At 30.3% G+C, this 24,866-nt stretch overlaps 1 protein-coding gene across 6 annotated transcripts in view; it reads right to left on the minus strand.

Annotated features, from left to right (window-relative positions):
- Positions 1–24,866, minus strand: part of LOC132944692 (collagen alpha-1(XVIII) chain) — a 246,168-nt gene that overhangs the window by 143,980 nt on the left and 77,322 nt on the right. For 2 of the 6 annotated variants that reach the window (XM_061014170.1, XM_061014168.1), the window contains exon 2: positions 18,985–19,520. The exons of 2 other annotated variants lie outside the window; for them this stretch is intronic. In XM_061014170.1, the coding sequence (XP_060870153.1) occupies positions 18,985–19,191 (207 nt within the window). In that variant the 5' untranslated portion in view covers positions 19,192–19,520. Of the gene's footprint in view, positions 1–18,984; positions 20,310–24,866 lie in introns of those variants that run through there. 2 more of the 6 variants (XM_061014171.1, XM_061014169.1) reach the window with 2 other exon arrangements.

Genomic DNA, 24,866 nt, shown 5'->3' on the forward strand with positions numbered 1-24,866 from the left:
TATTGTCTAGACAAATCCAATTTTGTTATTCCATGTTAAATTTATAATAGAACATAATGTATTTTAGAAATAACCTCTAAATCACATAATACGGATGTAATGATACGGACATCACATAATAATGTTATGTATTATATTTTTATTCTAAATGGAACAGTGAACGTATTGTTTTTACAGTGATGATACTATGTATTTTGTGTGTGCGTGTTGTCACTACGTTTTGGAGCAGAAAATTTGCTTCAATGATCAACGTTGAGAGTGGTTTTTGGTAGAAAAATTTAATATATTTGGTACTCAAATAAAAACTTTTAAATAGGCACCTAGTAATAAGTGAACATTTGTATCGGTACAGTTTCTACTTTCCAAAAGTAGGAAATTCGATGTACATGCCTACTTTACACATTAATTTACAAAATGGAAAATGGGAATATTTACACATCAGTTTTTGAAAAAGAAAAATGATACTATTAATTTTTTGTAAAAAATTTCATTGTTATAAATATGCATTAAAACACAAAATATCCTTTTATAAATTCTTATAAATATTTTCTTAGATAGATTCTTATCCATTTGTCTCCTTTTTAAATTAAAGCATTTATACTATAAAGACGAGATGTACTCGACATTTTTAAGTCACTGTACTACCGAGAAGGTTTCCTGGTTTCATTATGTTGTACTATATTATTTACATTCAGTTAAGTATTTCTAGTCGAAGAAAATTTTCCAATTACATTAAAAGATTTTTTGTTTATACGTTAATATTCAATTGTTTCAAATAATAAAATAATAGTTAAAATTATGAATTGATAATAATAATATTATGTAAGTATATATACATTCAGTTGGATGACCCAAATATAAAATCTTGTTTAGAGAAACAACTAAAATATACTTTTCTGTGTTTAATCGCGTCGAAAATGTATAAACCAGATGATTAGGAATGTTTTTTTTATTATTATGTACAAAACAACAAGCAAAGTAGAACAAAGTTAATTTTCATTCAAATACATATTTACCTTCTATAGTTTGTACTTAAGCTTAAAATAAGTTCACCGCAATAATATAGAAGCAGTCTACTTATGTTTATACATTTTATAATAAACAATGACGTACGTTATGTTAAAAATTAAAAATAACAAGAAAAAGTATTTTTTTACCGATTATTATAAAAAAAACATTAATCAAATAAGATATTTAAAATTCCAAATTCAGTATATTTCATTCCCGATTCCTTGAATGTGTTCTTCGTTATTCAAATATAATTCATCCCACTAAGTAACGATTCGATTACGCCTTATAGACAACTTCTACAAACAATTTCGTCGACGCGGCTGTGTTTTTAAAATTTTTTTTTTATTGAGTTATGACTTCGAAATCTAAAGTCATTATCCTGAAGGTAATATTTTAGTCTGTTTTCAGTTGTGTGGAAGGGTACGGTTTGGAATACGTGTATATGCGGCGAGGATAATATGTGACTGAAAACCCCGGTTGGTCACCCATCCGGGTACTAGTGACACCGGCTGATGCTTGACCTCAGAACACGTTAATGACTGAGGCCTACCATAGCGTCACACCAGGCCGCTGTCATACTATTATCGTCTGAAATAAATCATAATGTTATTATAGTTGTTACGAAACAATTCGATCACACATTTCTTATGGCTAGACGACGTCGATCGAGGGGTACGCTCGGAAAGCAAAATATTACACATTATTACAGTTTATCGTTTTTTAAAAAAAAAAATGTTAAAGCGATTATTGTTTAAAATATATATTATACATATATATTATATTGACAGCAATAATATTTCTCAGGTTTGGTATTTTGTGTCACAACGCGTTTCACTGCGTCTGCCAGCCAGCTGTGCGGTCCAGAGTCAACACCGTATAAAGATAAGCTGGAATCCTTTTTGGTTTCCGCTAAAATATGCGTATACGGTCGACGTGTTACGATCGCTCAACAATTATTTTATTGTTGAATAATTAGAAATAAATACAAATTATATCATACACCTATAAAGGACCGTATAGCTTAAGGAATTTTTTGACCGCAGCGCGACGTGTTGACACTGAATACATTATAATTGCAGTTCTTGCAACTGAACCACAGACGGCAGACGTACGCAATGTAAACGTGGTTAGGGTTAATGACGTGTCACAGCGTTTCTGGTATAGTAATATAAACGACGTACATAATATATAATATTGCACACACAACGGACAGTTAGATGGTAATAACATTACATTATTAAACGTTTGTGATATTGTAATAACAATATTATAATGAACGCAACACGGTTTTGTGAAAATTCTACGGCCATTTCACCGAAGGTAGATAAGTAATTTATAGTATTGATCATTGCGATTCGCAGCCGTCCGTCTCTATTATTATAATATCATCACACCGGTCTTAAACTAATTTAATAATAGGCATAGGTATCCATGTAGCACTATAGTATAAATTGTTTGACCCGACGAGGAAACCCAGAACTCTGCATCTCCTGCTATTAAACTCCAAATTCAAATGGACGGATTGTTGGCGAATGTCATCGCCATAGTGTTGTTGATTTAACATTTTAGAATATTAATTACGATAGCCATCGTCATATTCAAAATAATTATCGACGAAAATATTTTGTACAATTTTAAAATCTAAAGTTCCGATATGAATATTAATTAACGAAATTGTTTTGTCATAGAAATCGTAAAATCGTGATATTATGACAGTGCTAGAGGGTTGCAAAATGTATAATCGACACGAATTGTGTATTAAGAACTTTAGTAAGTCACTGTCTGTGATTCCATTGTTTCATGTTACCATTAAAGATAATGTAATTATTGTAGAAACACCAATCATATCATAAAATCACAATGAAGTCTTCCAATAAATTATGAAATATCTCCAGACGTTATTATAACTGAGTTATTGCAGCAAAGGTACCTATATATAATTTATTTGTTTTATATTGATTAGAATAATAAAATTATATTTTGCGAATTAATTTTTCTCAAAATGTACTAATTTTATGTTAACAGAATAACTATAATGATAACTATAGCTATATTATTACATATAAATCAATAATTGTGTTTTATGTGCAGTAAATATCCATCAGGAAATACACATGTAACAACTAATATTTTAGCAAAATAATACGCTGAAAACTATTTAAACCCGGCTCGATAAGCTTTGATAACTTATCCCAACTATTTTTAAAACTTTCAAACTCGATTCAAATTATTTTATTAATTATATAATCATAATGTAATTTATTGAAGTATAGAATTTAAAAACAATGTTATTAAGTATCGTAATATCGTGTTGACACATTAAAAAAAACAAGTTCAGATGTATAGAGTAATATAAATATATTGTATTTACTTTAAAAATTGTAATGACGATTTAAACGACTAAAATATAAAATATTATCAATAATATAAGGGCAAATGAAATAATAATTAATTTTTTTAAATATAACAATTTAATATATAGTTAAATTATTAAATTTTTTTTTTTTTTTATTAGGTAACCCGCGGCAACATAGGCCATTGGGTGTGGGGGATACACTGTAGGTTTTTAATTGGGTAGGTTGGTACACGTGTGTGTTGTGTTTTGGCAGAATTTCTAATGGGGCACCCGTAGGTTTCTGCCGTGCCCCCGGGGGGGGGGATTGTGGCTTATTAAATTATATTAATATATAATTTAATATAATTTAATAAAATTCTAATGCGATATTTATTTTGTTAAAAGGAACTACCTTCTACCTAGTATAATGATACTATATAGTTCAACAATAAACAATACAACAATATTACCTAATTTATTACTGAATCCGTTTAAGTTGTATTTATATGTATAGTCATCAATATAAAATTTTTTCCGTCTCTTTACAATAGGTATACGTTCCATCATGTTTCAACGTGGCAAAATATAAATATAGAGCTTACGAATTAATTTTAAGTGAACACCGTTATTATTAAAAGAAAAATAATATTTTTATTCGAGAAAATAATGATATGAGTATAGTATTATTTCAACGATGGTAACATTATTCATAATATCAGAAATTTGTTTTTTCTCCGGGAAAAAATAATACAACTAATAACAGAGTAATTATTAGTAATTAATAATAACACTATAACAGTAATACATCAAAATGTATGACAAAACCTATATTATTCAAATATGATTTTAAAACACGAAAAGGTAGAAATATTTATGATTTAGGTGTTGTAACATTATAAATGGAAAAATTTCGTTTTTATGGTCTTTACTGCAATAAACTTTCAGTCAAAAATGTTCACTGACCTAAACAAAAATGAAAAAAAAAAAGATAGTGCAAAGTTTTATGAAAGCTATGTATGCATTTATTTCTATAGTTAGGTACTCGTAAATGCTCGATGGATGCAAAAAAAAAAAAAAATACAAGAAAACTTTTTTTTTAGATGAATCATTTACAAGCAAAGGCCGTGTCTATGGTTCAATGTTAATGAAAATACTTTAAGAATGGTAACGAAACATTTTCCTTTGGGAACTGAATACAACGGTTGTAAGCACTAAGACGACGCACGTACCTATCTTTAACAGCCATATAAATGTACTGTACCAGCGAATCTGCTTACAGACGTATCGGAATCGTAAACAAAGGAGAGTTGGTGAATAAAAGGGAAAAAACGTATTTGGAAATATCATGCTTTTGTATATGCTTTCTTTAATTAAACATAGTACGATCTCTGCAAAACGCCACTCCTGCAGTGTTTGTTCTATGTAATTGGTGCAGGGGAATGGAGGAGGATTATCTGTGCAATGCATTTGATATAGATTTAGCGATGGAGTTTCAATCGTAGATAGCCGTCAGCGTTAGACGCGATTTACCCGCGGCGGCGGCGCCGTAATTGAAATTAACTGTTCCAATAAAATATTTATTTTTTTTTTCATTTAATTACATTAATTTGATTGTTTGCGAGATGATAATATCATCAGCTGTGCTGCATTCGGTTAAATTAATACAAAAAACAGTCGGTGAACGGTTCGCGGGACGGACTGCGGGCCGACATGGTGTCGACAATATTATTACGAGCACAGGAACGTTTGAAAGATTAAATAATTTGCATAACTGATGAATACCGTCGAATTAAAAGGTAATGGCTAATGAACTAGAAAAGTGATTCACTGCAATAGCATAATATTCTTTTTAACTCTGCCTGTAGGCGAGGACGAAATGGTTCGGCTGCTGATTGTGCCTCTAAACAAATTAAAATAACATCAAATTGATTGAAAAAAAAGATAGGTGCGTGTTACCCGTCGTATAATACAATGTGATGTGAAATTATTTTTAAATTCCCAAATTGAACAAAAACAAAGGTTTACCAAATTATATAATCCGGCCAAGAGCAATCGAATGATACCTAACTGAACGCCGAAGAGAAATTGGAGAGCATTCTAAAAAAATTAAAAAATTATCTTGAGCAAGTACTACACACAACGAGTGAGTGGGTGCAGCTTATAATTAAAATCATTCCGCATAAGATAAGAGCATAACAAACACGGTATGATTAAAACCTGATAAGTGCTCTCTTTTATTGACTTTCAATAATAACAGAATTAATTCGTTCATTTTATTTTCACGGCGATAGCTTAAAAGTGCCTAGAAAAATATTCACTTAAATAGAATTATTATAGGTATAAAGATCATTGGTCATTTTTAATATTGTATCAACTCTTTAGCATAACAATATGGTTTATGGAACGCCAACGCCAACGAACTTCCGTTGAATAAGTTCAATACAATTAATTTGTAAGTCATAACGTACAAGAATGATAAAATATTTCAAGCATACTATTTGGAAACAAAATCAGGAGTTTCTTTAGAACGTCTCGAGTTAGGATTTTCGGTTAACTGAATTATGGATTTCAAACGAAACAAATAATAATGTAATATCGTGCTATAGAAACTATCAAAATAATACACTCTGCCGCACTGTTTTAATAAAATCAACGATACGCTTCTTTACTCTTAAGTTATTTAATTTGATTCAACACCACAACACACGTGCAATGAATATATGAAAATATTATTACAATTTTGCGGCAATATTACTGTTGTACACACATAATGGCGTCCCACGAGAGTTGCTGATTTAATGCGCATTATGTGTAAATTAGTAAACTCTCGTGAGGCGCTCTGGTTTTCTACAGTTAGGGTCTATAAAATCAATTTCGCTCTACTGGCTCTACTAGTATTAGTTTCGAAATAAATGCAACCAATCAGTTAGGCATACTTAGTTGATAACCAACCGTCTTACACACTGCGTAAACGGAAATAAATTTCATGTTTTTATATGTTTTACAACTTTGGTTACGGTGAAAATAATATATAATACCATTAGACAATATTATATTGTCGTGATTGCGATATTGACAACGTTTACACAAACTACACGAATAAAATAGTTAGCGTTTCAAATTATTATAAGAATAAAATATAATATACTTCAGATAATTCGAGTGTATTGAAACGATACATTAGATTTACATGATGTGCCTATCATAAATAATTAGAGTAAACGCATGTACGCTACTATACACTGTTTGTATTGGTTGAGTAAAACACTTATTTTATTACCTAATTATAGTGATTTTCAATTTATCAACTTCAAAATTGTACATACATTATTTGCACAAGAAAGTTTACAAGATAAAATATTTTTGATCGATGTACCTACATACTTTTAAATAATTATAATATGCGACTTTATTCATTATTCTGATTGTCGTAAATATAAATTAAATATTAATATACTACTATATATATACTTATATTGTTCTATATTATTCAATATCGTACTAGAAAAGGTACTAGAATGACGTCATCGAGTATAGTCTGTGTCACTAACGACTACGCCACCATTGTACCGTGGTCAAGAATTCGTCTTGAAGTGTGGTTGTCATAAAAGTTCATCATTATAAAAAATGCAAATGATATAAAAAAAAACAACGATCGTATTGACAAATGTCTTAGATTTATCAGTGAGCCGACCGACATCCAATCTGCATAGCAAAGATAATACTTATAATTAGAGGCCAGATTTATCTGCGCTTAAAATCTTGAAAATAAAATGCTTCTATGCTCTATAATTTCATCAAAATAATCTTTTACATGCAAAAATATTCTTTTATAAAAAAATATTCTGTTTCATAAAAATGTATTAAACACTGAAAAACAAATAAAAGTAACAGTTTATTAAAATAAACAGTTATATTTAATCTGTAATAATATGGTGTTATACTGCCATACTGGTGTACCTATATTTAACTGTTGTAACACAAACTTATGAATTCAAAAAATAATAATACTAAAATAAAAAATAAAAAAAATAATTATAATATATAGTTCATTAACAGAATAATATTATGTATTCAAACTCAAACTTAAATAATTCAACCTTATGAATTCGAAAAATAATAATATTAAAAATAAAAATAATGATTGCATATAGATCAACAACAGAATAATATTATGTATTAAAATAACTCATACTTAAATAATTCAGCCTTATCAACTCGAAAAATAATAATAATAACAAGTTTTAAATAATAAAAATAAATTTTTTTTATTACCTATCTACTACATTTCTATAAACTATTCAAATTTGAACCCAATATTGCAATATATTCCTAAAACATGTTTTTACACAAAATATTCTTTAACCTTAAAATATTCTTTTTTATGCGCTAAAAAATGTTGTATATCAATTCATACGTAAATGAATCGTCGAGAAAGCTTATCCAATTTGAGCTCCATACTCTCATTAAATATATGTAAAAAACAGAAAAATCCGGTCTCCACTTATAATATTATATTATCATAGGCATTAACGGCAATACGTAATAAACTAAAACTTTATGTATATTTTTCAAAAGTAAGATGGTTATCAAAAATGATTTAAAACCATGATAACACTTAAATAAATAAGTTTGAGTAAACCAAATTAAGTCACAGTTAATATTTGGGTGAACACCAAAATCATCATATTCTTAGTACAGAATACCTTACTACATTTGCTAACATGCAATTACTCGAAAAACATTGATAATATTATTTAAATTAATAATAATAAAATATGACAACCTCGTAAAATTAATTAAAAACGGTAAATATTTGAATAAATTTAATAAAAAATAATTTAATCAGAGGGATAATTAAAATATCACATCATCAGAATACCTACGTATAATGTTTATTACAATGATTATTAATAACAAAATTAAAAAAAAAAAAATTACTTAGATACCAAGCTTGATTATAAAATTATAATTATTTAAATACGTTAAAATTAAATTCAAACATTTTCTTATTACTTTGAAACCCATGAACACATTTTGTCGATCAATATGTTTATTAAAACGGTGTAATAATCTTTTCATACGAAAAATTCATAGAATGTACAATAACTTATCGAGGACTGAATAAAAATATAGTATATAATATTATATTGATGTCTTATTCGAAATATTTTTCGACAAATTCATATCAATATAATCGTGGAGTACGAAAATTTCTTTCTAAATATTAATAAGGTTCTTATTCAAACACTAGGTACCACGGTTCTGTATATTATTACGTTTTGAGGTTATCACGTTCATATATTAACGACTTTAGTTGTAGTTTTTGACTTGCATTCGCATTCACACGTGAATGCAAACAAAATAATATACAAAATATGCACTTAGAAATCATTATTATTCCCAGTGCGAGTAATCCCGGAACGTGTTCAAAAGACACGGAATTATTTGATATTAAAAGTACCCTAGACAACGTTGGAAAAATTAAAATAAATTTTTATAAAGTTTCTGATGAAGCTCTCGTTTTGAAATATTATCACTGCTCGTTTACTCAAATAGTATGTACAATAATTGAAGTGCAAAACTTAATATCACACCATACTTTGCCAAGTTTTTGCTGGCGCGCTTTGAATGTCAGAATGCAGGTTAACATATCGTAGCTCATTTTAAATTAAATCCATCGAGGCGATGTCGAGGAAACCATAATTTGTCGTGTGCCTTCAAAGTGCTGTATTAATTTGCCTATTGCAGATTATGATTATCTCACCCGCTTGGATATCGACCTATATTATTTTTCAATCAAAATGGTGAATATATCACAATATTGGTCGTTTTGTGTACACTCTGCAGCAGTGGTCATGATGAGAAGGCTTCTGTTGGATGGGGGTACTCGGCAACGCTGTCGCACTATTATTATTATTATTATTATTTGTTTTCAGACCATTGTGCGACGAAATTTACGCAATAAAAGTATCGACGGAAAAAAACCGACTTAAGCATTAAACACTTTCTTATATTTCGATACGGAATTCAGAATCTGTTCGATTTACTGTACAATAATAATATATTATTCTCTCGTATTTTATTTATCACTGATTTTTTTTTCCCGTCCATGGTAGAATTTTGTTGTTCTTTCGGTGACCGCGTCGTAATATGATGCAGCTTTACATTTTTTATACGGCGTACACAAGTGCACTGCTGGCACACATGGGGTTTTCCTCCGTGAAACGAGGTGCAAAAGTCGAAGAAGTATCTCCCGAAAAGACAATAATATAAGAATCGACGGGCACGACTTCATACATACATATTACATGGCCACACTTATATATATATATATATATATAACATATACGTTGTATCCAGCCAGTCTGGTTTTAAGTCCTCTGCACGGTCGTGTTTGTATAAAACCCGCAATGGTTTAATATCAATATTGATCTGGACGGATTTGATGTGTGTGTGTATATATATATATACTCTTTAAAAATATACTGATCGACGCTTTTATTACCACGACAATAATAACAATAATGGGTTCGTTCGTTTCTCTTTCGCGCAGTCCACCATACTTCATCACCAACGGCGTTCTGTTCTCGGCGAGTCTTTATATTATTATTTTTTTTTCCCACCATTTTGGACCCCTAAAGTGGTAAGGTGTTTGTGCACGCGTGTTTGCTGCGTGTGCACGGGACTTTCCAAAAGGTTTTACGTTCAAACATCAAGGAACTGGCGTATTTTTTTTTGGTTTTTTCACAAACAACACACCCACACACACAAGGTTCAACTGTGAAAACTGTTTCGACACAGAACTCCGTCGCCGTATCCGACTACGCTTTCCGCCGTAGGTGCACTAGCTGCTGTCGCAATAAAATTTCCGCCGAATCGTTTTGTCGCTACTTCCGTCATCCGAACATTGATCTCTTTCCCCGGGGAGGGTTTTAATTAAAACCCTGCGTTCCCGGCGCATCGATGCCGACTGCCGATTATAAATATATACACAGTGCACACGCAATATATATTATTGTACGTAATATACGGGGTGATGTATTCTGTCGAAGAACATTCATTGTTTCAAATAAATATTATCGTTCATCGAAAATATTCTTAAACCAAAATGTAAGTATTCACAAAACAACTATATTATTTTATTATTTTTTACTGCGTCATGGTACATTTTTTTTAAACTTATAAACTTTTTGGGATGACAACACACACTTTAAATTTCTTGTTCTGAAGTATAATGTTTTTCCGAGTGCTTCGGTTTTCATTTGTATCAGACATTGTCTTTTGGAAATGACCTAAAGTTACATGGAAAAAATGTGGATTGTTTTTTGAAATAAGAACCACCCTGTATATATTGTATGTGTATCATTTTGCGAGTATAAGTCTGTGCACGCATGTGTGTTTGCTAGTGAGGTAGGTGGAACGTTCGGAAATCGGAAATTAATAAGCACCCGGACGCGTAATTTATCGGTAAAACATCCGCCGTCACGTCAAGTCCCCTCTTTGCCGTCCACCCTCTCGTCAGAACCAGTTAAGCTTTAGGATTTTTTCATGGTTTGTTTAATATTATTTTCAACTTGTGCAAAACCGTTTAACTACTACAACACTGCTTTGTTTCATATCGTAGTTTCACTATAAAAGAGTACGCACGACGAAGTTTAGTATTTCGGCATCCCGAGGGTATACCTATCCATAATAATATAATTACAATATTACAATTTATTTCAACACAATCTTTCGTACTCTCTCTCTCTCTCTCTCTCTCTCTCTCTCTCTGTTTATTATATTATATATATATCCAAACTGTGTTAACAATAACGATGAATTTTATTTATGTCCACATTATAAGTATTCCAATGAGTATGTTTTACTGTACAAATAATTCTTAAAATAATAATTAAAACCCATACTATAATGCTCTTTAAAGGAATTATTGTTCGATACGAATTCGATGTGTATTTAAATTATTATAAATTATCAATAGCATTTTTTTTTTAACGTCCAATACAAAGTACTTACAGTGTTTATATAGATTACATATTATTATAATGTTTGTCAATAAACTAAACAATCGTTGATTTAAATCTAAAATTTAAAATTGTATGTATCTGTCAGCCAATTTGTTTTTGTACTAACTTTTTTATTAACAAATTAACAATCTATATTTTACAATAGGAAAATATGATTACAGATACATAATTTTTATTGACATGAATAGTATGAAGAAGGAGGGAATCCAGTGACAGAACCCAACTAAAACAATTATAAATTGTTATAAAAAAATAAAACATAGGAAATGAACAATGTTTTTTTTTTTTACCAATGCTGTTTTGATATCGTACAAATGTTTCAGTTTAATTCATTATTCATTATTTTTTTAAGAATTATTACTAGTCATCTAGAAACATTTGTGGACTCAAATTGTAGGGCTTAGTAATTGAAAACGTCACTAGGGATGACAGTGAAAAAGTTCTCCTCTTCGTTCCGAGTCAAATACGTGAGAAGTCTACCACGCTTTCTATCATAGCTAGAATGTTTTACATTTTAATATCTAAAAACTTTTTTTTTTTTTTTTGGAACTAGCACTAAAAAAAAGCTTGAACTATAATATTTTATTGGACAATAAAAAAAAATAATTTAATTTAAATTACATTTTGTAACTTTAATTATTGTTATCATATGAACAAAATATATCAAATAAGTATATCTGTCGTGCGCCTTTGTACTATAATATTATATTATTGACCTTTACACTTTAGCATCATATGGTTCGAACGTATGAAAATATACTATATGACAAACTCATGCTGTAATAGGTATTTCAATATGAAGTTTCGAAAAAAAAGAAAACGAAGGTGTTCGAATTTGCTACGAAGTTTCCTGGTGCTTGAATGGTATACCTACTCCACATAGATGTATTTCGAACCCATTGAATTTTATCTCATCCATTCCAGTGAATAATATTTTTCTACCTTAGAAACTATAAGTTTACGACACAGACATATTTTACCGTGAGTAAAATAATATCTAAAAACTACTGGGTAGGCACTAAGGAATTTGATCCTACAATTTGTCAATTTTCATTCCCACACGTTTTACACATTTGCACATAAAGAGGAAAATGTTTTTGTTACGTATCTATCTTAATTGAAGTTCATCGTGTAAGTTTATTTTAAAATATATAATTTACAATTAAGAATTACAACTGTCATCGAGATAGGCATATAGCATAAATAACGGAGTTTATGTTATTTGATGAAATAGTTGATGGCATTTTTTTTTACATTGATTCATTTACGAATACAAGTTATATGCAGGGGCCATATTATTATTATTATTATATAATGCATTTTAAAGACCCTAGTATTATTATGATAAAAACCGATAGACATATATTTATTATTTTAAACAACACCTACCTCTATATAACGAACGATTAACATTTTCAGTCACACGCTTTCGTCGTATTTACTGTTATACGGAATGAGGAATACTTTATAATTACAATTTAATCAATTTGTGATTAAATGATATCAAAGCTTTTATATTCGTGTACAAAAGAGTACCTATTGGATAAAATTGATAAATACATTTATTTTTAACATAATATGTATAATATGGAACTTTACCGTCCAAACCTTTGGCAGAATAATTTATAAAATATAGCTGATGAAAATCACGATTAAAATGGCGGCAAAGTTTAATATGCATTAAAATATTATCATTCGACTAGGTTTCGCTTATCAGTAAATATTTTTTCCACTATTATTCTATAATAGAATGGTTATTCTTATTGAGTGTACGTGCCATTGAAATGATAATAAATTTAAAACGAAAATACGAAATATTCAAAAGTACTGGCAGTACAAAAGATAGCATAACTTTTTATTTTTATAAAACAATAAAAACCTTTTTTGAATGGACACATGAAAACGAATATGAATTATTGATTTTTTGTGTTTCGTATGAGTGTATGACGCTATCGACCGGGCCATGTCTACAACTTAGTTTGATCACCAGTTGCCTGGTGGCCGAATTTTTAGATCTTTCATATTATGTTTCTGCCATGTCAACAGCAGGAGGAAGTTCCGGACAGAGAGGTTACCCATGACCGGGTACTAACCGGTGGTGTCGCGCATTGGTACTGACGCCTGCTTAGTCCATTCGACCATTACATCGCCCGCAAAACAGCAGTTCCCGTCAATATTTCGAATATTGTATTTATTATACTCCATTTATGCCGATTGTGTATATTTTATAATATTATATAATTTGATATTTAAGACCTTGAATGCTATATGCAAACTATAAACCAATTTTGATATTTTCAGATGTATATTGGAGAATAATAAAACTGTTATTGCTAACAAATATATACAATTCAAATAATGATATAATTATCAGAAAAATGTAGTGTACAATTTTGACAAAACGGATACCTAGGAGAACCTGATGGATAACCTATTTAATCGAAAATTCACGACGAATCAACTATAAATACATTAACCATTTGAATATTACGGATACATTTATCATAATTTTATATGCACACAATGAAATTTTAAAAAGATTAATAGGTAAGTGGGTACTAATTTTAAGTAATTTATATCATGAACATATTCCGTCTATTCTACGGTACTTACGTCGTCGATGGTAATGACGATATCACGGCAACTATATAGAAGTTGTCGTAAAAAATTAGTTAAACCTACTGCATTTAGAAATCAACGATAACAATAATTTAAATATATTATCTATAATACCGCCTTTCTTCGATGTCTTCTAAAATAAATGCTGATTTACCCGTCTCCGTCGTTGAGAATCGTTTATTCGTTGAATTTAAATTTAACACATCCGTTACAGTGACCCGCCCAATTATGAGTTAAGCTCGAAACGAATTATACAGCAGAAACGAGTTTCAAGTTTTATCAATTTAAATATTGTTACGTCGCGGTTGTGGAACTATGTTTTATTGGTTGCGGACAAAATAATTAAAGTATGTCATAAGTATTTCTAACAAATGTTGATGATAATATTCTTATTTCGAAGACTCGATATTCAATTAAATTACTCAATTTTATAAACTTTTTTGTTGATAATATAGTTTTTAAACGGTCGACTGCACAATCGAATAATTTTATTGATTGTGTAAATTTAAGTTATGTACACACACACACACACACACACACACATATACAATGGTCATGATAAAAAAAACTATATACCAATGGAGTCGAAGTAGTATACTATATAATATTATATATACGTGTATTTACAAATATTATAAAAGTATAAAAATATGGTCTAGAGGATGAATAAATACAATTGATATGGAAGTGGGTGAAAAAAATGAATGTACATAATTTCATCAAAAAATATACGGTAAATAAACAGATATTTAATTGTTTACTTATAGCATTTCTAAAACGACGTAGGTACCTATAATATATATTTATAAAAAAATATGCTTCAAGTTTATTTAATCTAAAAGATTATATTCATAACAATAGGTATGCATAATCTTATTTACCAACTTTAATAATAGTATAGAAACTAATAATATATAGTTAATATTGTAATAACTTAGACTACAAAAAAACACATCTAGTACTCAGACATTTTAATTTTTTAAATATTTTAATATTTTAACATTTTAATACATTTTGAAGTATTCGGTATAAAATGATGTAACAAAATACCATCTGAAATAATAATCGTTCCAGTTAATTTATTTAAAAAAAAGAATTTTGCAATGGCTATTGAAGTCTCATGATGAATTAATTATATAATAAATTAATGTTACAGTATTTGCCAATACAGTGTAATCAATTATTAGTTAATTTTAGTTTAAAAATTGTAGAAAGTATTACGATTGTATATTTTTAAAAATATACAACTTTTTCTTTTTTTTATATAATTACATGCAATTCTAATGTACCTAACTATATTTTTCAACTCCTGAGCTCCCAAACGAGTTCTCCTAGTGGGGCCCAGTATTCATATTATATATATGAAATAAAAAAAATAAAAATAAAGACTTTGCGTATAAATAAAAAATGGATTATATTATAAAAAAAACAAGCGGTCTTCAGATGGAAGATGGTTAATTGAAATCCCTTGTTCTGTTTTATAACTATATATCATTTACGAATAAATTGTGTTGTGCGATATTGCATTTTAACGGTCGTATATCGTATATTAGAGTTTTAAATTTTGTTACACATCTATACATGACATAATATATTAATTGGTTGAACATGTTCTTTAATTGCAATTAGTAATAAATACTTAAACTCTTACGAGTAGCATACCGTTTATTCTAGAAAATCGGAATTATAGTTTGTAAGTATCATATCATAATATACGATCATCATATTATTATAACAGAAAAAACCCTAGTACGCAACTCGATATTTTTCCTCTACATGGAAAACCTAGGAATCGCAAATATGTTTTTTTTTTTTTTTTTAATAGGTAACCATGAGAACAAAAACCTTACAAAAAAATCGGTCAGAAACAAAAAAGTCTTGTATCAAGTCCGAAAACATATTCATGTTAAAAAGAAAAAAAACCCACAAATCTGTATTTCACTTCTAATTATTAGCCATTATTATTATTTATCTCGATTTTCTAATATTTAGTTTATGTTGGTGAAATAATATTGTTGGATAAAAAACCCACAAATCTGTATTTTAATTCTAATTATTAGCCATTATTATTTATCTCGATTTTCTAATGTTTAGTTTATGTACGCAAAAATAATATTATTGTTAAACGTACACGTTTATTTAAGAGCATACTAACCATTATAAATATTTCTACGTAAAAAAAATCATAATCTATGCAATAATACTGTTGCTCATTTCAACGGATTTTAAAATATATATTGGGTTTATTAATTTCAATACTGAAATATTATGATTGTTCTTTGATTTTATAGTGGGTACATTATTATTATTATAGTGTACAAGTTAGTAAACTGAAATTATGGTACTTTTAATTTTTAATTTGATTCCATTGTTTGGATTGTTTAGTCTACAATTATAATTTAATTCAAAAACTCTTGTAGTTGCGATCCCAAACGCGATATTATAAATTCACTTTATTTTAACGTACAAATTTGATTTTCGAAATAATTCCGAATATATGATATGGCACGGTATGAATAATGTCGATCTGTATATTTAACGATGGGATTTGAATGTTCCATGATAAATCCAAACATTTGTATACACATATAACCTAATATATCTATATGTAAATCATGTAAGGTTTTAGGTTTTTGCTCTAAAACGTCCGAAATCAACATTAGACCGTTTCGCGCGCTGGGGATTATTAAGTCAATATTATTACAATGACTTTCGTTTGTTTATTTCGGACATTTCAGGACGTAGAGGTTTAAAAATTAGAAATTTGAATATTGTAATTTATTATGTTTTAAGAATTTTGGTTGACTATGCGATAAGTTAGTGGGACGTGTTAAGTTTTAGTCATTCAAAAATACATTTTATTCACGTTTCAGATTACTTATAATATATTGTTTTAATTATTAATGAAACGGATGCGACATTTTTATAGGTACCTACACCTATGTAAGGCAATTACAATTTATTACGACCAGTCTTGGTTTGATTAAAATTGTTTTTCGTCTGAATGCATTGTATAACAGTGTAAGTACAACTACACAATTATGACAATACCTACATACAATTGTAATTGTGTTCAAGTCTATGGGCAATTATTATTCATGACAGTATCTATGAAATAATGCACCTTATATTTTGAATAACTAAAACATGATTAACGAAAAATATCGCACGAAGATAAGTTATTTAAAATATACAGTTTAAATGCAAGTCTTGCGTATATCATCAGATAATGATTTTTCTCTGATAAGAGAAACTTTCTGCTAGTGGTATGTAAATAATAATGATAATAATTATGAAATTATATACGATTATTTGATAATTTCTATTCGCAGAAGTCGTCGATGAAGAAGTTCTCATGGATCCGAGCGAGTTTTAGTAAATTATAAATTAGGCTTTTCCCATTTGTATTTCGGTCTAATCGCGTACTACCGGTAATAACTTTAAATGAGTTTCAAACACTTAGCGCAATGGTATGAATCACGTCCCAAAAATTAAGTCCACAGTGACTAATAACGCCGCAGCGAATATATACACTCGAACAAAGTTAAATTATCGAGTTTGAAAGAAATATAAAACGTTTTATTTTTATAAAAATTAATGTCGTTGTTCCGTTTCGGTTTTTATTTATTTACTCGTTGTACGCAGTTTCCGCACCGAATAAAAATTATTTTTTTTCCCATCGTAATTCCAAACCGGCCCTCGGAGGAAGCTCGTTAGGAAGTCGTTAGAATATTATTGCTCAGCGCAATGATTTCTTCGCCGCGACTTTATTCGCGGTTCACGTCTCACCCTCCCCATAATATAGAACCGCGTCGTCGCCCGACCGTCGGCCACCAAACAGCGATCCATTTTTGTCTCTCCCGCCGAATGACGTGAAATGTGTGTGTTTTAATGCAGACATGTCGTCTAATAAAGGTACTACTACTATCCGATAATATCCTGATTAGCTTGCCTTGACATCCACACCGCACAGCGACGCGTCCTTGTTTGACGACGCAAATTGCGTCAGCTTTTGAAACCCGACGAGTTAAAAAAACTTAACCGTTTGCGAACGAATTTGTATCGGTGCTGAAAGGAAGATGGTTTCTCACAAAATTGGGTCCACAATTACTTGTTCTAATACACATTATTACGCAACACTATTTTAACCATTTTATCATCAATATAGGTTAGGTTAGGTTAGTTTATAGTGTTAGTATAGAGCTGTGGCGTGTGGTGGAAAATTTGTAAAAATCGTACGACATACCACTTTAGAGGAAAAATGTGCGTCAAATCGTTTGGTTTTATCTGAAATTACATTTAAAGTTAGGATAGTTTATTATTGAATACACATACTTCGATTATTATTCCACATGAGTTTAAATTGCGTTATTTTCTTTAAATCCATTCGATTTATGTGGATTGAAAGATGGGATTCATTGGGGTCGTGTGTATGCGTTTTGATGTATAATACTTTATACGTATTATACAATGCGTGGATGTGACAAGAAGTGTATTCGTAGTATTGTTAGTTGTTACTCTCGCACGGTTTAGACATGACACGAAAACCAATATCCAACGTAAATGTTAGAAAGCGATAAGTATTCTAAAAACGGATTAAAATTTGTCTTTACGTTTACTTGAGTTTGACTTTCGTACACTTTTGATCCCCTTAAATTAAAAAAATTGTTTGTAAAAAATTGAAATTTAAAAATTGTTCAATCTTTTCTTTATACAATACGAAAAAAGACAGATTAGACAGACTTACTCGTCAATGTGTAGACCAGGGCGTGCAGATCTAAGGGAATCGGTGTTTTCGTCGTTGAATCTTAAACGTTAAAATGTGTAAAAATAAAACCTACCCTAGCTACCTAGATATACTATGACACTTATAATAATTAAAAAAAAAAAAAAATTTGAACGACATTTCGTTTGCTAACTACGCGTCTGTACAACAATATTTTATATTACAATATAATATGGAAAAAATTCAAAGAAAAAACACGTAACCTTTTGATAGAGGTGCAACGACGTGGGATGCCAGTTATTATTTTTCTTGGGTCTGTCGTCCGGCTTGCCGTTGGCGACTCCGACGCCGTCCTCCACGGGACCGTTCCAGCCGAACAGGTTGCAGAATATGAGACCGGACAGCAGGCAGGCCACGCCCACCGCGCCGCCCGTTATCACCTTCGATTTGGCTGACAAAACGATAGCCATTTCGTCGTCGTCGGCGGACGCGTTCAGTGCACATGACGACGGCCGCACGAGCGCATGTTATCCACCGCGGTCGGTAAATCGCACTAACGACGAAGGCAACAATAATAGTAACAATAGTGAAACGATAGTTTTGATATTATTATTAACAACAAATTATATTGTTTGTCGTTGTCAAAAAACGTCCTCGGTACTAGGCGAATCGCCGAAGTCTTACATTATTTTGGATTTAATTTCTAATTTTTTTTATTTTTTTTTGATCTCAGTCGAACGACAAGACGTGACCCGGATTTGTGTACATCACAATCGACGAGGATTTCAACGCACGCGCTCTAAACAATATCAAAATAACAAAATAATTATAATAATAGTCACAATGATTATGTAATACCAGCTAAATCGTTTTCCGTATCAAAATCTCATTTCACAAATGGATAAAACCCGGAAAGGCGCCCGGCGTTCATATAAAGTCGGTCGCGACGTTTTAAACTTGCGGTGAACTGCGGCAGTTCATCTGTCTATTTATTTTGATGAAATAGTCGAAAATCCCATAAGTGCGCACGGCACATGTGATTTATGATGTAAAATCTAGTCGCCGTCCCGCAGGAGGTTCGTAGTACAAAAATCCGTTCAACCCAAAAACGGCACTAATTTATATAGACATTAACCACGTTTATAGTGTATCTCCCCTCGAGGTTTATCGTCACACTTCGAATTGACTATCAACGATACGCTATCCATGTATATTATATGAAATGAAAAATTTCGCATCCGACAGTTTTATCTGTACTCGTCGTGGCAAACGTATGCGTACATTAATCAAAGCGATTTAAAATAGTCAGCCTAATATTATGTAAATGGTTTTGTTTATTTGTTTAAATCATTAAAATCGTTGTAAGTACAATCGATTTTCTATATAAATATAATGTTTTTAGAACTTAATAAGAAAAATATACAGTTTCAAAATTCTGTCTTGGTGAAAAATGAAAAAAAATGACCATTATAAATATTGTATTTTGATACTATAACAAACACTGTTAAATATGTGTGCTCTTACAAATTGAGTAAATTATTTTGATCGAAAACAAGTGTACAATATAGTTTCAAATACGAAAAATGTATTCATTTAATTTTTGAATAATATTATATTTGTTTAAGAAAAAAATAATGCATAGATACTTAAAGATTCAAGTGTACAAACGTATAAGGCATATTCCTAAGAATCAGATACTATTTCCTATTCATAATATATTCTAAGGAAATCAAATTAATGTTGCATACGTATTATACACAATAGGTTTTATCATGCCATTCTAAAAAAAACAGTTCTTCGCTTAACATCATTCTACTGAATATGTACCTACTTAGTTATCTCTTTTTCTACATATTATATTATAAAAATATATACGGAGAAAGGTTATTATTTTTAAATTTACTAAATATTATATAACCACAGACAAAAGTTCAATATATTAAGTATTTTTTTATTTTGGTATTAAAAAAAAAAAGATCTAGATGCATAGACTAGTAATGCATTATCGAATCATTATACTAACTACGATGGAGTTGCGTATTAAACATATTATTTTGAAGCAATTATTGACGATATTATTCGATTCAAAAAACAATTCATACAGCTGAAATCCTTTCAAACCGTTAATTCTTTGATGCGATTGGGAAAGCCACTGAGTTAACCAAGAAATTGCCTAATTTGTGTAATTACATTTGATATATCATTGATCATAGCACGGTACCTATCCGTTAGCATTTTGCAGTGACTTTTCACGAAAATGGGTACTCAAAATTAATAAAAATAGACATAAATAATATCACTGTACAATCGTGAAAACAATATGTTATTGGATTTTACTTTCCAATTCATTAATCGGTTAAAAACGACCAGTACCTACTAACTGCAGATACGAAAAATAAATTATAATTGCTTTCAAAATCAAAATTGCACATTTTATTTACACGCAGCTATACAATCCTACAACTCACAAACAATTTAAAACAATTATGGCCTTTGCGTGTGGCATTTATATCTATCGAGTTCGACGTCACATATCTGACCTAGCCATTGATTACTTTTTTTTTCGATAATCCAATAAAGGATTTGCGAAACAGCACATTTTACGTATGTCTCATTTCTTTTACCTACATTATTTTAATTGTTTTTTTTATCCACAACCACTTATCACAAATCATTATTATATCTATACATAATTGTATGGCACTATCTGCATTTTTAATATTTCAATTTGATAATAGTTTTAATTTCTAAGGCTCATTACTTTTTGCAAAGAAACAATTTTTCATAAACGCTAATGTGATATTACATACGTTAAAACTTTCAATATTAAATTCACTTTTCAAACAAAAAACGTTAAACTTTGAAAATTAGCCCTCTAAAACTCTCATACCTCGACTTTAGTTTTAGTTTCGAAACATTAGATAAAAACATCTATGGGCCAACAAGTTTCACTCGTTATTACTTATTTTAGAACCTATTGGTCTTCAAATGAGCCAAACTCCCGTGTGCAAGCCAATCTAATACGTCTTATAGATGTTCGAATCATGTTAGTGTACATCAAACGTGTAACGATATAAAATATATTATTTTAAGTTTTGAACAATGCAGCGAAATAATTTTAGCCCTTTAAAAATGATTTTTTGATATGCTGTATGACAATGCTAATTTTTTCATTCCATATTACACTCTGCGGTAATAAATTACACAACCCATAAACAGAATGCTTATAAAGCAGGATTTTTTTTATAATTATTATTATTCTTATCCTCTATAGCTGATACACGTCACGGAATGTGGTTCGGTGACAAGGGCAACAGAATAAAAGTTTTTAATTATTATTGCTATTATTATTATTGGATCTTTTTTCAACTTGCCATTGGTTTATTTTGTTTGTGTGGACAATTTTTGTTAAAAAATTAATTCCTAATTGTTCTGGTGACACATTATATTGTGACATTATGTGACGTCAAAACCATACACATAACATCCTAACAGATTTTAAATAATTTGAAATTCCATTGGAAAAATGGGAAGCGAGCGTTCACTTTTGTTATACGAATTATGCTGCGATTGTTGTAGTTCAGTAATGTATGCAAGATATCAATAACCAAATATGAAGGATGTCTGTCCTCTTTTGACACAAATTTCACACTCTGACATAATAATTACAATTTGAGAAATCCGAGAAACTCTATACTAGACCGAGCGGTTGAGTTGAAAATTATATTTGGATTTTATTAAACCTTATGCTTACGACTAATTGAAAAATTCAAATCTATAAATAAAGTGAATAAATAAATAATGTTATTCTATTATTTACCTAAGTTACCAAAAGTATTACAAATATTATTTAGGTTTAAATTGTGAGTTTTTTTTAATTTCTATCACAAACATGGAATTAAAATAATATATATTGTACTTGTGTGAGTAACAATATTAATTGCATTTTTGTATGTAACATTTGGACTCGGATTATAATTAAATTGTAAAATAAATATTACGCAGATTGCATAAATAAATTTTTTTTTTCAAATCGTAATACATTTTAACTAGTAATAGGTACATTAATACACAATAATTCGAAATGCATTTGTTTAAACAATAATTGTGTTGGAAGAATTGCACATCATCAGGTTGGATATTTTTCACTTCTGTATCCCACAAAAGCTTTTATACTATTGGAAAATCATATCGAAAATCGTTCTAATCGATTTGTGACTATACTACACACGTAACGGGAAATGTGCGGATCGTGAAATTTCGATTAAACATACGCGAATACTAAGATTTAGCGTTTAGTTTTTTTGCGATAAAACGAGTTGAAACGTCGACTGTGCGATTTCGTAACTGCGCACTCGCTTATCTATTCAGATGGAAAATAATATTTTGATTCTCATATATAATGGAAGTATGCAATAAAGAGAGAAATCATTTATCACACGGAGTGGAAAAATATTAGAGTATATATGTATATATATATATATATATCTACCGTTTAGTGAGCATTTTTGCTAGAAATGTTTTAGTGTCGATAGTGCTTCGAAACATGAACATCTGACCAGATTACAAATGTAAAAATAAATGAATAAATAAATGATGAAAAAAAAAATCGCATAAAATGTTTCTAGGGTTGCCGTTGCTGCAGAGGTCAAAGTCGGTTAAATAAGAACGGTGGCGGCGGCCATTGGCAAATAACGCGGACCGTGATGTTTGGCGTGCCCTTATCCTTTTCTACTGCGCAAAGAAAATATAATAAAAGTAGATAAATATTTAAAAAGATTAAACGTCGTCTGCGGCAGCGAAATGTTTCTCGTCCCTCAATATTACAACGGTCGTTTGTGCAATATAGGTGCTAGCATTAATAATAATAAACATAATAAAAAATTAATAAACCCCCACGGTCTGTTTTACGCGCGTTTTGCCATCACGGTCTCTGTGCAGTCTCGCTGCGCAGACTTGACACGGCGGGCGCACCTACACCGGACACCAGCTCCCTCTTAAGGTCTATTTAAGTAAGTACCAACCGACGTACCTACCTGTGAACTATGCACTACGTCTCGACATTTTTACGATATTAAACACGACAGGTTTTCGTGTCGTTTGCTGATACATTATAATATTGAATTCTATTAGTATAGTGGGCGTATACCTCGCGTACACGCGAAACACGTACCTACGCTACGAGGGACCAGCCCAAAACCGTCGTTTACAGACGGACCGGCGACCTACTCTAACCTTTTTTTAAATTACAATAATATTTTAATATGTCGCTCCGAGACACAATCGAACGATCCCGAGGCAACAACTATTATTTGTCGAGGGGATTGTGATGGACATTACAAAAATCTTTAGATAAAAATGTGCACGATGCGAGGTACTTATTAATATTATAATCCGACTGCAGTTTCGACCGGTTCGTAACGAATTTCCTCTTTTTCTTCGCCATTGACCGGACGTATGTCATCTGGAATGCGTGTGCGTTCATTAAGCGCACGCCACAGGTCGGAATTTAACAATTTATTATTTCTGTGATTGCTGTCGTTCGATAAAGAAACAAACATGGCATGGTGCTCACCTTTCGTGCTCGGGTGCACGCAACCCACGAAACTATACAATATAGGGATATTAACGAAATCAAATGAATAATTATACTTTGCTGACACGCTCGCTTTCCATGGGTACCTATAATATTACATAGTCGAGATTCGAGGAAATAAAATCAATTTGCTCGTGTTGCCCGATTAGTCGTTAACCACCACCATTATAATATAAAAAAATTATTTATTTAATTGTACGACTCGGTAATTATCCATAATTATAAACAGGTACTATTTTTATTGCAATATAATATGTAATATTTTAACTTTTATCGCGATCATCACGCGAGTACGTGTGTTCGCAGCGACACGCGTCGTTTGTAAAATGTTTTTATTATTATTATACAACATTATGACGTTGTTATCGGTGTAAGAAGATATTTAACTATAGCGATAGATGTATTCTTAATATAAAAGAAAGTCCGCCGTCTACTATGTATAATGATATGATATCCGAGACTAATAAACTTACTGATAAATCGATTTACAAGCATGAGACTTTTTGTAAATTGAAGATTATTGTAGATAGGTTAGACCGACTCAACCGA

This window comes from Metopolophium dirhodum, chromosome 5, assembly GCF_019925205.1.
Source record: "Metopolophium dirhodum isolate CAU chromosome 5, ASM1992520v1, whole genome shotgun sequence".
Classification (NCBI taxonomy): domain Eukaryota; kingdom Metazoa; phylum Arthropoda; class Insecta; order Hemiptera; family Aphididae; genus Metopolophium; species Metopolophium dirhodum.